The following is a 15,382-nucleotide window of genomic DNA, read 5'->3' on the forward strand; positions in this document are numbered from 1 at the left end:
CTGTTCACCGTTTCCTGTCTCCTTCGTCCTGATCTATGAGCTATTGACTACAGAAAAGTTTATGACTAAAGACCTGTTCACAATGACTTTATGCATATTTTGTAGTCGCTCCTGAAATGTGCTGCTCAATTTGCATAAATTTGCATTAGTTTTTTTCTCTGTCAAAGAATATTGCTATTATCAATGTCACTTATGTTTTCAGAGACACTTAAAAACAGTCAAAACTCAAATCACTGAGCAGGCTTGCGTTACTTAAGGTCCCGTTCTTCATGATCCCATGTTTTTGTCACGGTTGGTAAACCGTGATCTCGGGATGTTTACACTTTGTGGTGAATTCTGTGTGTTCCTGATTAGTTGTGGGTGTCTCTGTTAATTGTATCAGCAACAGCTGCCACTCATTACTCATCCACTATATAATGGAATGTCTCACGTCTTGTGTTTGTGAGATTGTTGTTCTATGTTTCATGTGTTAACCCCCCGTCTGGCTTCAGTGTTGTTTTGCGTTTGGATGTCTGTGTTTCCCTAGAACCTCATCCACTCTTCGCACGTTCACTCAGCCACGGACACTTACCTTCGGCTCTATTCCCCGCAGTTCCTGTGCCACTATCTCCTGCTGCCTCACGCCGTCTACATCCGGATTACTCACCTTCTCTCCACCACCGTCTGGACTTCTCACCGCTTCACCATCCCCTCGGAGTATCGCTGTCTCATCGTCATTGTTTGTTTATGTACCATCGCCATATCTTCTCATTAAAACTTTAAACTCGCTATTGTTTCCAGACTGTCCTTTCACCAGCCGTCACAGATAGATCTCACCAACATGGAAGCAGTGAGCACCAATACCCTCACAGACTTCATGCACCACAGTGTCAAAAGAATGGATCAGCAGCAGGAGAGTATCTCGAACACTGGACACGCTGTCCAAGCGCTGGTGGCACAGGTGTCCGAGCTCACCCAGCAGATCCATCAGCTCACGTCTCCCACTGCGCCCATAACACCGCCTGCGCCGTCTGTTCCCCCGGGGATTCCCCAGGACCACTTCCGACCAGAGTCGCGACTTCTGGCACCGGAGAACTACGCGGGTGAGCCAACCTTTTGTAGAACATTTCTCTACGGAGGAATCCAAAGTAGTGTTCACGCTCACACTTGTGCCTCGTTCCACCTCCTATCGGACGAAATGAAGAGAGTCTTCGACCGGGCCGCGACCGGCAGGGAGGCCGCCCATCGCCTCTCGGAACTCCAGCAAGGATCTTCATCCGTAACCGAATACTCCATCAAGTTCCGTACCCTGGCGGCCGCGTGCCAGTGGAATGAGGCGGCGCAGTGGGATAGATTCCTGCATGGGTTATCCGACTGTGTTCAGCAGGAGATCTACCTCCTCGAGCTGCCCCCTACTCTCAACGAACTCATTGACCTGGCGTTGCGGGTGGAGGCCAGGTTTAATCGTCTGGGCCGCCAAAACAGTCCTTCCAGGCCTCCCTTCTTTCCTGGTAGGGGGTGCTTGAGTCGAGAGAACACAGTCGGTTCTGTCGACGATCACGAGCCCATGCAGGTGGGTAGAGCTCGGCTGTCCCGGAGGGAGAGGAAACAGCGGAGGTCCCAAGGACTATGTCTATACTGCGGAGGCTCTGACCATAACACCTACTCTTGCCCGGTAAAAGAGTCAGCCCGATAGTAAATCTGAGGCTACTATCAGGTGGGATCGCCGCTGAGAAGTCCTCACCTACATCATCGACCCTCCTTCCGTTGAGACCGCGGTGGAAGAATCAACATCATGAATGTCAAGCCCTTCTGGACTCTGGAGCCGAAGGGTATTTCATTGATTCTTCACTGGCACATCACCTGAACATTCCTGTCCTTCCTGTGTCTCTCCCCATCCATGTCACCGCACTCAATGGCCAGGAACTGCCTCACATCACACACCATACAGAACCCATCACACTGATCACATCTGGAAACCATCAAGAAACCATATCCTTTTCCCTCATGGACTCCCCTGTTGCTCCCATTGTTTTAGGTCACCCCTGGTTGTTCAAACATAATCCACGAGTGGAATGGGGTTCTAACACTGTCACATTGTGGAGTGAAAGTTGTAATGAGTCTTGTCTGGTTTCTGCTTGTCCTGTTGTTCCTGTTTCTGTTTTCAAAAGGAGACCATGGTTTTGCCAAACGTGCCCGTTGAGTATCTGGACCTGAAGGAAGTGTTCAGTAAGTCCCGGGCTGCTTCTCTTCCTCCGCATCGTCCCTAAGACTGTGCCATAGACTTAGTGTCAGGTAAATCTCCGCCTAAAGGCAAGTTATACCCTCTTTCTATTCCTGAGAGGGAGGCCATGGAGAAATACATTTCTGATTCCTTAGCCTCTGGGTTCATCCGTCCTTCCTCTTCTCCAGCAGGGGCGGGGTTCTTTTTTGTGGGTAAGAAGGATGGCTCGCTGTATTGATTACCCAGAGTTGAACAACATCACTATTAAGAACACTTATCCTTTACCACTCATGTCTTCAGCTTTCGAGAGGTTGCAGGGAGCATCTGTATTCACAAAATTGGATTTACGTAATGCTTATCATTTGGTCCGCATCAGGAAGGGGGATGAATGGAAAACTGCCTTTAACAACCCTAGAGGGCACTTTGAATATTTGGTGATGCCATTCGGGCTCTCCAACTCGCCCGGGATTTTCCAAGCACTCGTGAATGACGTGTTGAGATATATGGTAGATCAGTTGATATATGTTTACCTGGATGACATACAGATTTTTTCTTCATCTCTCCAGGAACATGTTCAACACGTCAGACGAGTGCTCCAGAGGTTACTAGAGAATGGGCTTTTTGTCAAGGCGGAGAAGTGTGTATTCAATGCACAGTCGGTCCCCTTCCTAGGGTATATCGTGTCGTCTGAGGGAATACGAATGGACCCTGACAAAGTAAAGGCTGTGATAGAATGGCCATCTCCAGATTCCCGTAAGGCCCTACAGCGGTTTCTGGGGTTCGGCAATTTCTATCGTCGTTTTATTCGTAATTTCGGCCAACTAGATTCACCTCTGACAGCCTTGACCTCTCTCCATTTCAGTGTAGTGTAGGGTACCAGCCACCAGCGTTTACCAGTCTGGAATCTGAAGTCGCGGTCCCCTCCACTCACGCGTTTGTCCAGAGGTGTCACCGCACCTGGACCAGAGCCCGTGAGGGAGCGCACTAAGGCCCAGGCCGATCGCGACCGGTCAAAACCTCCCGTCTACGTCGTGGCTCAAAAAGTGTGGCTTTCTACCAGTAACATTCCATTGCGATCTGTTTCTAATAAATTAGCTCCCAAATTTATCGGCCCATTCACTATCGCCAAAATCATTAGTCCGGTGACAGTCCGCCTCAAACTACCTCCTGCTTACAAGAGGATACACCCCGCCTTTCATGTGTCCAAAATTAATCTGCCTACTCCGGTTCCCCCGCCGCCACGTCTCGTAGATGGGGAACTGACATATTCGGTTAATCGCATTCTGGACTCGAGACGGAGGAGATGAGGATTCCAGTATCTGGTGGACTGGGAAGGTTACGGTCCGGAGGAGAGGAGTTGGGTACCTGCTAGGGACATATTGGATCACTCCCTTATTGATGAATACAATCAGCAGGTAGGCGCTTCTGGGAACTCCAGGAGGAGTTCTTGGGGGGGGGGGGGGGGGGATGGGGGGTTCTGTCACGGTTGGTAAACCGTGATCGCGGGATGTTTACACTTTGTGGTGAATTCTGTGTGTTCCTGATTAGTTGTGGGCGTCTCCATTAATTGTATCAGCAACAGCTGCCACTCATTACTCATCCACTATATAATGGCTTGTCTCACGTCTTGTGTTTGTGAGATCGTTGTTCTATGTTTGATGTGTTAACCCCCCGTCTGGCTTCAGTGTTGTTTTGCTTTGGATGTCCGTGTTTCCCCAGAACCTCATCCAGTCTTCGCACGTTCACTCAGCCAAGGACATTTACCTTCGGCTCTATTCCCCGCAGTTCCTGTGCCACTCTCTCCTGCTGCCTCACGCCGTCTACATCCGGATTACTCACCTTCTCTCCACCACCGTCTGGACTTCTCACACTTCACCATCCCCTCGGAGTATCGCTGTCTCATCGTCATTGTTTGTTTATGTACCATCGCCATATCTTCTCATTAAAACTTTAAACTCGCTATTGTTTCCAGACTGTCCTTTCACCAGCCGTCACAGTTTTAAACATTAGTTAGTGTGTAATGTTGTTGTTAGAGTATAAATAATATCTGTAAAATTCTAAAGCTCAAAGTTCAATGCCAAGTAAGATATTTTATTTAACAGAATTTGCCTACAACGAACGACCCGTTTGGACTACATCCCTCTAGTTATTGCAGTAATGACATCACTAAAACAGTTTTTTGACTAACCTCCGCCCACAGGAATACACACAAAAAGGGGCGTGGTCTTGTTGCGCTCCGATGGAGAAGAGAAGGAATTGAGGATGTGTTTGTCGCCATGTCATTGAAATGCTTTTATTTTCATCATGGAGTCTAACCACCTTTGTTTGACCTTCCCAGGAATGCTGTACTTAGAGATCAATGGTTACAATTTATGCTTAACTCGGTTCCCGAAAATTATCATCCACATGTAAATCTATGTGCAGCACTTCTTCAATCTCGATCAGTTTAATGCAAGATTCGCACAAAGTTTATTGTTGAAAGATGGACCAGTTCCCTCTTTGTCTGGAGAAGGCGTTGTTTATGGACCACAACCATTAAGTGAATTTTATTATTTAAGTTGGTGCGTTTAACAGTTTCTGTAACTTATTACACAAAGGGCAATGCTGTTTAGCTTTGTTAACTAGATGTTAGGGCTGTGCAAAAATATCGAATGCGATTTTTTCATGCGCATCTCGTCAGTAAAAGCGTTCTGTGATTAGAAGTAAATCTCTAGCATTGTGCGTTCAGATCAGGATTGCCAGGCTTTCAAAACAAATCATGTCCACTTGCTTCTCAAAACTAGCCCAATCGTGTTTCCAGGAGGGCAGTTGGAGCTAAGCTGGTGTCGAATCACCACACAGGAACCGCTGGCACAATCAGAACTCATTATGAATTTCTAAAGGAGGGACTTTATAGAACAAGGAAGACATCAGCCCGTTTTTATGACAGTGAAAACAGCGGTATACAGATAATTGAATTGTGTGAAAAACATGAACACGTTATATTGCTCACTGTAAACACAATCAAAGCTTCAAAAAAGCACGAAAAACGGGACCTTTAAAGTTTTTGTTTCTTGAACGGACACCCTTGAAATCAAGCCACACACTTATGTAGGCTCAGTTCAATCTCAGCACACTTTTTGCGCCAATAGCCATGGTACCTCTTTTAAGCACTGCATTTGTTCAACAAATTGAATGATAAAAATCTCCCCACTGCTCCATTCTCTCAGACAACAAACCATTTGCATTGTAAATACCTCTCTGGAGGAGAGAAGGGGAAGAGAAAAATGATTTTTTTTTCTGGCCATGCTCCTAAGGGCAAATATAAGAGAGACATACATACTTTCATCTTGCATAAGCATATCAGTGTTGAGTCACATAATAGTCCCTAAGAAACTTTGTCTTCCCAGCACAAAGAGCGAGAAGAAGAAACCAGAAGTTTAGGAAAGAAAAAAAGACACAGAAATCTGTTTATCATGAACTTAATGTTTGCTGTAGAGAATTTATAGAAAGGTTATGGCTGTGTTGTTACCTGGAATTCAATGCCATAGTTCTCTCTGCAGAAGTCCCGTAGTTTGGGATAGACATGTTCTTTCAGAGCATTTCTCTCTGCTTCTGTATCTGTGACAGGAAATACAAGAAGAGTGATGGTCTCAGATGCTAATACCATGTTATTTTGATATATACCATAATACTCTACATTATATATTACATTGCATTATTATTTATATACTGCTATAGTATTTATGAATAATTAGAATTTATTTGTATATTTTCAAGGTGCATTTTTTTTTGTCAATTCATGTTCTTTCATCAGTTTTTAAATATATATATATTTTTTTCGACAAATGTAGTACTTAAACTTTCCAAAGTTAACCCCCCCCCCCCCCCCCCACAGAAAAAAGTGGTTTTGTCAGCGTGTTGAAGGTCTTTCCCTCTCAGATACTTTTCATCATATGCATATTGCTTCACATACAAACACGTACAAACATCTCTCTTTCAATCCCTGTCTTTGTTCTCTCTTTGACACTGTTCTTTCATACACTGTATTTTCTCAAGGGACAGCTGCCAGCAAGGCTTGAAAACAGAGATTCCCCAGCTTACACTGTAGTCACTACTTCTCTGCTGCTAGTAGCAGAACAAAAACAAACACAGAATCTGCGATCACACTGACAATCTGGAATTCAAACATGGAAATAAACATGAAGATGCAGGATTTTGAAAATGTAAAACAAAGTCACAATATGACATAAAATAGGAACTATTCCAGACAGTATATATATATATATATATATATATATATATATATAGATTGTGAGGACTGAAACTAACTGCAGTTCTTGCAGCTTGAGTGCTGCAGCCATTAAAGCAAAATTGATTCAGACATTAATATAAATTGTCCACCATGAATTAATTTGTAGTGAATGAAATACAAAAATACCTGCATTTACTAGTGGCCTCAGAATCTTGCACACAGCTACAGAGTATATTGTTGAATATTACATGATGCCTTTTGTCACAGACAGTCAGGGCAATATGAAGCATGCGAGTTGACACATTGAGGATACTCAGGCTTTCTGTTTTTACTACTCCACACATCTGCTAGTAGCAGGACAAAAATGAAATCTATCAGTGCCCTATACACAAAACAATTAAAACTGTATTTACAAACCTTTGATACAGTACCTTAAATAATTTCTTATATCGATATTAAAATATTTGCTTTGCTATCACTACAGTCTTGATTTCAAGGTCACATAATAAGTGATGCTTAGTCAAACATAGCTAGGTAGAATGTTAAAGAGCCACACAGATGGGAAATCAAAAATTACCTGTATTACAGTGTATGATGTAGCTGTCCATCTGTGTAAACAATGTGCAAATAATTAAACCAAAATGTACACGATTTATAAAGTTATTGGCTTCTAAAGTAAGGAGTCGACTCTGAATCGCTGAAACGAGTCGTTATAGATTTCAAATCTTTTGCCCATCTCTATGTACGTCACTAGGAGCACTTTGCATAATAATCTCCGCCTACCATGTTGGGAGAAACGGAACTCTGACCTGCCCCACCCCCACACACAGATGCTCTGTTTGGTGTGAGAGCATCATGTCGAGGAGACCGTTTGTTTTATTTTCACTGCCAAAGAATGAAGATCAGAAGAACCAATGGCTAAAATTTATTTTCGCCACAAAACCAGAGCAGTACAACAAATCCCTTTTGTTGTGTTCACAACATTTCACTGATGACTGCTTTTCTAATCTCGGTGAGTACAGCGGGATTTTCAAAGCGTTTGGCCATAAAAGATGGTTCATTACCAACTTTATTTAGAACAACGAGCATCTCCGAATCACAACGCGAAGTATGATTATGAAGTTATGTGTTTATTTTCTCCCGAGCGTCTTATCAGTATGTGTGCTGTCTGCAGCCTTTGTTTGTGCTGATCGTCATGTACAAACACGTCATTAAAATGAAGTGTAACTCCGTGAATACTCAACGAAGAGACATGAGAGAGATATCTATAGAAAGCTTGACATGTCTACTTTAAAACTAAACAAGTGCTGCTAACAGATATTCTGTGATAAAGTAATACATGTGATAACAACGCGATGTCTGTTTTTCATGTCTCCCTTCATTATATCCAATGTGACCACGCCCCCGCGCTGAACGCGCTATTCAGATTCAAACTGAAGCGCGCGGCTTGAATACACCCACACAGAAGAAAAAGCAGCGAGAACTGTTCAAGTTTTTTATTTTACTGTTTGCTTCGCGATGAGAGGAATAAGACATAATTCACCCCAAACAGATGCTAATGCATAGTTTACCGTGGAGGTGTGTGCGGAACAACCAATCCAAACTGGTTATGTTAGTTGACCAATTTTTTGGTTTAAGGAAACTGAATCTTTTGAACAGCTTTGTGCGAACCGTCATGCGCTCTGAACCCTCTAGACACAGGCAGCCAAGACAGCATGTCACAGCTCACTACAGCATCTCTATCTGTGTTAGCCTAGTTCAGCTTTTTGGTGGGTTGAACAGCTCATGCGCCTTTCATGTTTTAAATATTTTATAACTGTCCATTCTGATCATTTTTGGGCTGTCCTATAAAGCATCTAATCTCAGTCTGTTACTTTTCCCTCACACTTTTTTCTTTTTTGTTGTTTTCTTAGTAATAAATGCTGTGGTCAAACTATCTAGAGCTTTTGTTTCCCACCCACTCTCTTCTGAACCGGCTGCCTTGATAACTTTCCATTTTCTTATCATGCCTTCCTGTACTCTTTGAACTTTTTTTCACCCCAACAAAACTAAAACAGGATTATCCAAGCAATACAGGAACTTAAAACCCCAAAATGCGCATTTATTTCCATAGCAATATCACGAACATGTTAAATATCACTCTAGTTAAATATTTCATAACATATGAAGTCTTAAACAAAAAATATATGCTAATGCTAATAGAGGTTACAAGTGAAAAGGGGAGACAATTCCATTTTAAAGCATTCATGTAAAAAAAAGAAAAAGAAAAAAAAAACTTTGGAAAGAGACGTGAGTATTTGGGGGGAAATAATGAGATTCTTAGTGCAGTCCAGTGAATTATTATGATGGGAAATATTGTAGATTAAATTGAGTTGACCACAAGTGTGCAGTATATGTTGTCTTCTTTTATATACCCCAGGTTGGGAACCAATGTTCTAAACATTCTTTAATAGTTTATTAATGTCTGCATCATTTCGAAGCATGCATCTCACTCAATGATCTGTCTAATCATATCTATAATCCAGGGTAAAGTTTTTGTGCAGTTGTATCCCAGAACAGGCCCGGCTCCACGGGGGGGCCAGGGTGGGCCTGGCCCACCCAATCAGAGGCTTGGCCCACCCTGGCCCCACACCACATAACAGCCAATCACAAAATTAGTGCGATATTCAATTCAGCTCCAGATACATTTTTTTTCTAATTTCTGCCCAATCCCCTCTTTTTTTTTCCCTCCGAGACAGACAGATTTAGCTCAAGCTCATTCACTTCACAACCTAGGTAAACTGGTAAACAGAGGTAATGTAAACAGAGGTAAACAGACGTGCTGAATTATAAAGCAATAAACGACAGTAACAGCCAATTAATTGTATTATAACTGTTAGTGGTAGCACATTATAGTACCCCAATATGTGGCTTGAATATTCTGTAGATTGCGATGCATTCTTTTGTTCGGGGCGTAGATTACGCGGGGGACGCGTCCCACCCACTTTTAATGTTATGGAAATTCGTCCCCCTCACTTTTTCAGTCAAATGTGTTCACATAGATGTTTTAAAGAGCTGGTGTAAATAAATATAGATTTAAACTCAAAGAGACAGGATAGTCTGCGCATGACCTGATATTTTATTCGGACCCGGAAGCGCTAAACTCTCCTGCAGTGTGTGTTTCATTCATCCTCGAAGCCGGAGCACGCTCCCGCACAGAAAAATCATATCGGGAAACTCCTAAAAAGGGCAACAGCGTCCAGCTATCGCTATATGAAAACAGTTGTTTGACAGAAGAACTGAAACTTTTGGAAACACGAAGACATTAATATACGATGGGGACAATATATGGTTTTTCAAGTAATCTCCAGCAGGTGATAAATACAGTATATCAACAAAACAGTGCTAACTGACATAGATTTATTAGCCTACAGTATAGAGACTATTCTGCCTTATTATGTGATAAATACGTGTTTGTAGTATATTTAAAAAAATCATTATTTTTTGTTATTGTCAAGCAGTTATAGATTTCTAAGCAAATTAAAAGCTAGAAATTACAGAATAATTAAAGTTGCCTATAGTATCCACTACCAGTCAAGTCTCTTCTGTTCACCAAGCCTGCATTTATTTGATCCAAAGTACAGCAAAACAGTAAACTGAAATATTTTTACTAGACTATTTAAAATAACTGTTTCCTATTTGAATATATTTCAAAATGTTATTTATTGAGATTTTAAAGCTTGCTAAATAAAAGTATTCATATCTATAATTTCTTTTCCAAAAAATCTATATTTTTGAATGATATACTGTATAATGTTGCAAAGGCTTTTTTCACATAAATGATGATCTTTGGATCCTTCTATTCATCAAAGAATGCTGATTTTTTTTTTACTCATGTTTTAAATATTGATAATCAGCAAATCAGCCTATTAGAATGATTTTATTTGTTAAAGGGGGGGTGAAATGCTCGTTTTCACTCAATATCCTGTTAATCTTGAGTACCTATAGAGTAGTACTGCATCCTTCATAACTCCAAAAAGTCTTTAGTTTTATTATTTTCATAAGAGAAAGATAGTCTGTACCGATTTTTCCCGGAAAAACACGACCGGCTGGAGGCGTGACGTGTGGGCGGACTTAAAGAATCACCAGCGCCAGTAGGCTTTTGAGTTGAGCGCGTCTGGAAGCTGTGACACCGTGAGGACAAAACCAACCAAAACAAACCATGGCTAACAGTCAGATTCAGCCGTTTATTTATGATCCAGAATCAGATCCCGAGGCTGAAACTGAACGAGAGCAGCAGCAGCAATGACTCGCTCCGAGCGGGGCTCGAACCCGGGTCTCCGGCATGGGAGGGGACGCACTAACAAGGAGGCAGATATATTTGAAGCAGTTTTACTCACCGCCTGCGGTTCCAACACACGATCCTGCCCCTTTTTCGTTGGGATTGCATCATCCTTAAGAAATAAACTATACGCAAATCTGTCGTCAAACTGGGCCTTGTTTGTAAAACAAGCATCTTCGAAATGCAGAGAGCAAACACAAACACTTACACAACTCCGTTGATGCTCTGTAAAAATAAACTCCATCCACTGGTCCCTTAATGCTGTTTTTTCTTTGGTAATCTGTGCAGGGTTGTCTTGCCCTGGCAACCAAAAACACACTCCTTTTGTGACATTTCGCGACGTTCTCGCTCTGATCAGTGATTGTCTGTGCTCAGCATAGATAGTAAAAGAAATGGACACAGCGACCCCATTGGAACTCAATTGAGACAAGTGAAGCCCATTTTTAGCGTTTTTTAGCACTTCTGTTTCTGTCGCGCAGACTCAAACGAAGCTTGACGACGTCAGCAACCTGTCTCACAGATGTAACTCTTCTAGTAGCTGTGCCTGCAAACTGCCATCGTTAATCTTGCAGAGACGGCGAGCTTGAGCGGGGAGTTCTTTGTCATAAGTGAACAGGAGTAAGTATTCTGATTAATTATTTTGTATAGTATTTTAAAATGTAATTTAATGTAATTTAAAATGAAACTTGTGACAAACCGGAAGGAGTATTTTTGGAACAGAAATTCTCCTTCAAACATACAACTTAATTTTTGAAACTTTGTCCATGTTTAGCATGGGAATCCAACTCTTTAACAGTGTAAAAAACTCAGCATTCATAAAATAGCATTTCACCCCCCCTATTTAAGGATGTGACACTAGACTGGAGTAATGATGCTGAACATTCACCTTTGAACACAGGAATAAATTACATTTAAAAATATTTTCAAATAGAAAATAGTTATTTTAAATAGTAAAAACTTTAAAAACTTTTACTGTACTTGGGATCAAATAAATGCAGGCTTGGTGACAGTGAGTAAGATTGCATAGCTGTGGGGCTTTTTGCCAAGTTGTTTTAATACACGTTGGAAAAAGATAAATACCTGGCTGACATTACATCAGGTATCCCACAAAATGCGAGGTAAACTTCCAAAACCATCCAGAATGAAGTGATTGAAATTTTGGCATCCATGGTTCTGAACTACTAAATAGTTCCAAAATATGTACAAAACATAAAAAATGAAGAACACAAACACAACAATAACAAACAACCCTAACAATTGCCTTAAATATATGAAATTAAAACTATATAAATAGGCATGTGAGATTAAAGCATTAAAGAACGACCCCCCCCCCCCCCCCAATCCGACCGGCCCACCTGGAATATCATTTGGCCCACCTTTCATCTCATATCTGGAGCCGGGCCTGTCCCAGAACATGTCTCCAAGCAGCACAGGCTCTGAAAGGATGGTCGCATATAGATGATCTCAGAATTGATACAGCTGTCTGATGCTGAAGCACAAGACTCTAGGGATTAGGTGAGGTTTGCAAGATGGAGTACGATGGAACGAGAATTGCCCCACATCAAAGGCCCCTGACCATGTGTGTTTAACAACTGAATGAAATCCCATCTGTGACTAAAACACATTCCTGTTGGCAATCCATTAGCTAAATGGCATTAGTAAACTAATTACCACATGCTAAAATGCAAAAATATTATATGAATATTCAAAGCACATAATTATCCATCATTATTAATTTGAGTATTTTTTAATACAATGCTTTCATGAAGCAATGTTGCACAAGGTTAAAGTGTGTAAATCCTTTGTCTGGTAAAATACTGTAAATGTAATATGCAGAGATGATTATAAATAAGCCATTAAAAAAAAAAAAAAATACAGAAACACTTTAATAGACAAACAGGAGTAAAAGGCTGCTTGATTTTGCCCAGCATTTAAAACAGTGAATGCACTATAATAAATCATGTTGGCTAACTCCACACATGCTGTTACAACACAGTAGCATTAAATTCAAGGTCCTTAAGGCAGAATTAAACTCTTGCACATAAAACTATATTCGCCCCTGGTTGTCCTACAGATAGACAAATCAACAAAATAAGCGTATACATGTTGTAACACAAATTGAAAGACTTGTCAGACTGTTGGACAGCAATCAATTGTTAAAAGTCTACGTGTGCAAGGCCAAATCCATTTTTGTAATTCTGAGATTTATGAATTGCTCCCTCTAGTGCTTAGAGTGGAAGAGCATTGCACCAAAGCCCAGCTGGCTCATTCAGTTACTGAAAGTATCATTAATTCTACCTTGAGATCACCTCTGAGTTGTGCATGTACAGGTCCAGTACATCAGATTCAACACTTTACCTCACACTCTCTCAGCACAGAGCATCACCTCTGCCTCTCCTTAAGCATCTTCAAGCAGATGGCTTTCCAGGGCTGACTGCTTTGACCAAAACAAAATCTCTGTGTTCTCTTTCTAATGCAGTAGAGAAGTGGCTTAAGACTCACTCTCTTTACAGTTTTCCAGCATGAGCTGTATAAATTTATTGATGGTTGAACGTGATTATGCAAAATGGTGTTTGAATGTAAAGACTTAAACCTATAGAGAAATAAATATATGTCTACTTATTATAAAGCTGAAAAGTGTGATTTATATACCTCTAGCTCACAAAATGAACCTGCCCAAAATAACAACCATTTAAAATAGGTTTTCCAAACACTCCCTCTACCTACCACAGGTCCAACAAACCATAGTCCTGCCTCAAACTTACACAATGGTTGAGCCAGTGTTGATGTGTCGGCTGGTCAGGATACTCAAACAAAATGAAGGTGAAGTTAACAGTGTAACTAAAAATGTTAATTAAATGCAAGTAATTTAAATATAATTACAATGCACCAATATAAACGTACATAATAACTATATTGAATTTTTTTTTAAGTTTATAGTAAAGACCACCTAATATAAATACATTTTACATAAATTTTAAATGTGGTTTAATCGAGCGCAGCGTCAGTTCAGTCAGGCCACGGAGGCAAGGCTGTGAACAGCTGATGCGGTCAGCTGTCAAATCGCTCCAATCACCACATCCCTCCTATTAGACACGGGACATATATATACGTGCCACTACTGCTCGGTAAGTATGCTCAACGACTCGCAACCCTCCCTCTCTCCCTCCCCATTATATGCATGAGCACATTACTGCACACCTTCTGGCTGTTGTCTTGTTTGTTTCAGATCACTAAGGCTTCCAAAAATCTTAGCTGGCATGGATCTCTTTGCAGAGAGACACCTATCTTCATAACCAGGCTACAGGATAGATGTACCACTGCCACATCCACATGATTATCACTGTTTGCTTTAAAGACTTTATTAAAATTCTTAATTATTATGTATTTCTAAATTCATAGTTCCGGGGGGTTAATGTTAAAGCTCTTGTATGTTCAATTATTCTGGGAGCAAGAACCCCCATAAGGAACTATACCGCCAAAGATAAATTGTGTTCAATAAACTCAAGTAAACTTGCCAAAGTGGTTCCTGTCTGAACTATTATTTAATAACAATAAACAAAGAGCTATTATCATTATACATATTTAGGAATAATGCATGTAAGCTCATACATGTGCATTAGGAACAAATGCAGAAACAGGTGGAATATGACATGGGCACTTATGTTATAGCTGCAATTTAGAGGAGACTTTATTGTTAATACTCCAACTTGAAAGGTCATCATTTTATTTAAGACATCCTTTCCCCAATTTAATTTATTAAAGGGTATATTCCCTCCTTTCACTTCATCCTAAATCCTCTGCACTAATTTCTCAATTTCTCAATCTCCCTTCTAACCCATTGTATACTTTCCCTTGGCTTGTTTACTCCTAGATTGGAAGTACTATTGTAAGGTCTCCCTGCAGCCCACATTTAAATCTTTGACTGCATATGTGCTGTCAAGTTCCCCTGGCACTCATTAAATCTGAGGTCAACTCTAAGCAGCACTGGGTTTAAGCCTCAAGGTGTAAAAATGAGCAATCAATGGTGGGAATGATGACCTATCAACGGCTCCACTAGCTGCTGCTCTTGTCAAAGCTCATGGGACAGTGGTCCTGCAGACATTACCAATGGCCATGTCTATGAAGATAGCAGTGTGTGTTATGAAACGACACGATGATATGGAACTGTCATTGCCATCTGAAAATAAATGATAAAGCATGTTTTGACAAAACTAAGTGTTCATTGCAAATAGTATGGTCCTTGGGTTCAGGTGATTCTCAAGTTCACATACACACACTTTTTTTGCACATATCTTGATTAATATAAACTAAAAAAATGAGAGATATTTGATCTGAGGAACATTAAATCACACTGGCAGAATATTCTGTAGAAGCTCTAGAAACCCTTTCAAAAGTTCATGAAGAGTTCAGATGCAAAAGCCTCTAAGTGCCGTCTGAAATTTTCATCTAAAATGATCATTTCATCAGGCTCCTGTAGTTATGTTCTTCTATTTCACTTTAATGGCATAGAATACATTGCCATTAAAGTAAAATTACTGAACCTAAAGATAGGAGCCTGACAAAAATGCTAATTTTAGAAAAAAATTTCAGATGGCACTTAGAGGCTTTTGCATCTGAACTC

General features: G+C 40.9%; 1 protein-coding gene across 1 annotated transcript in view; it reads right to left on the reverse strand.

Annotated features, from left to right (window-relative positions):
* LOC113069311 (NACHT and WD repeat domain-containing protein 2-like) overlaps window positions 1-15,382 on the reverse strand; it is a 124,509-nt gene that overhangs the window by 107,809 nt on the left and 1,318 nt on the right. Inside the window, exon 3 of the mRNA XM_026242316.1 lies at window positions 5,715-5,803. Within this exon, the coding sequence (XP_026098101.1) occupies window positions 5,715-5,803 (89 nt within the window). The remainder of the gene's footprint in view (window positions 1-5,714; window positions 5,804-15,382) is intronic.

The sequence above is a fragment of the Carassius auratus genome, unplaced genomic scaffold, assembly GCF_003368295.1.
Source record: "Carassius auratus strain Wakin unplaced genomic scaffold, ASM336829v1 scaf_tig00001335, whole genome shotgun sequence".
NCBI lineage: Eukaryota > Metazoa > Chordata > Actinopteri > Cypriniformes > Cyprinidae > Carassius > Carassius auratus.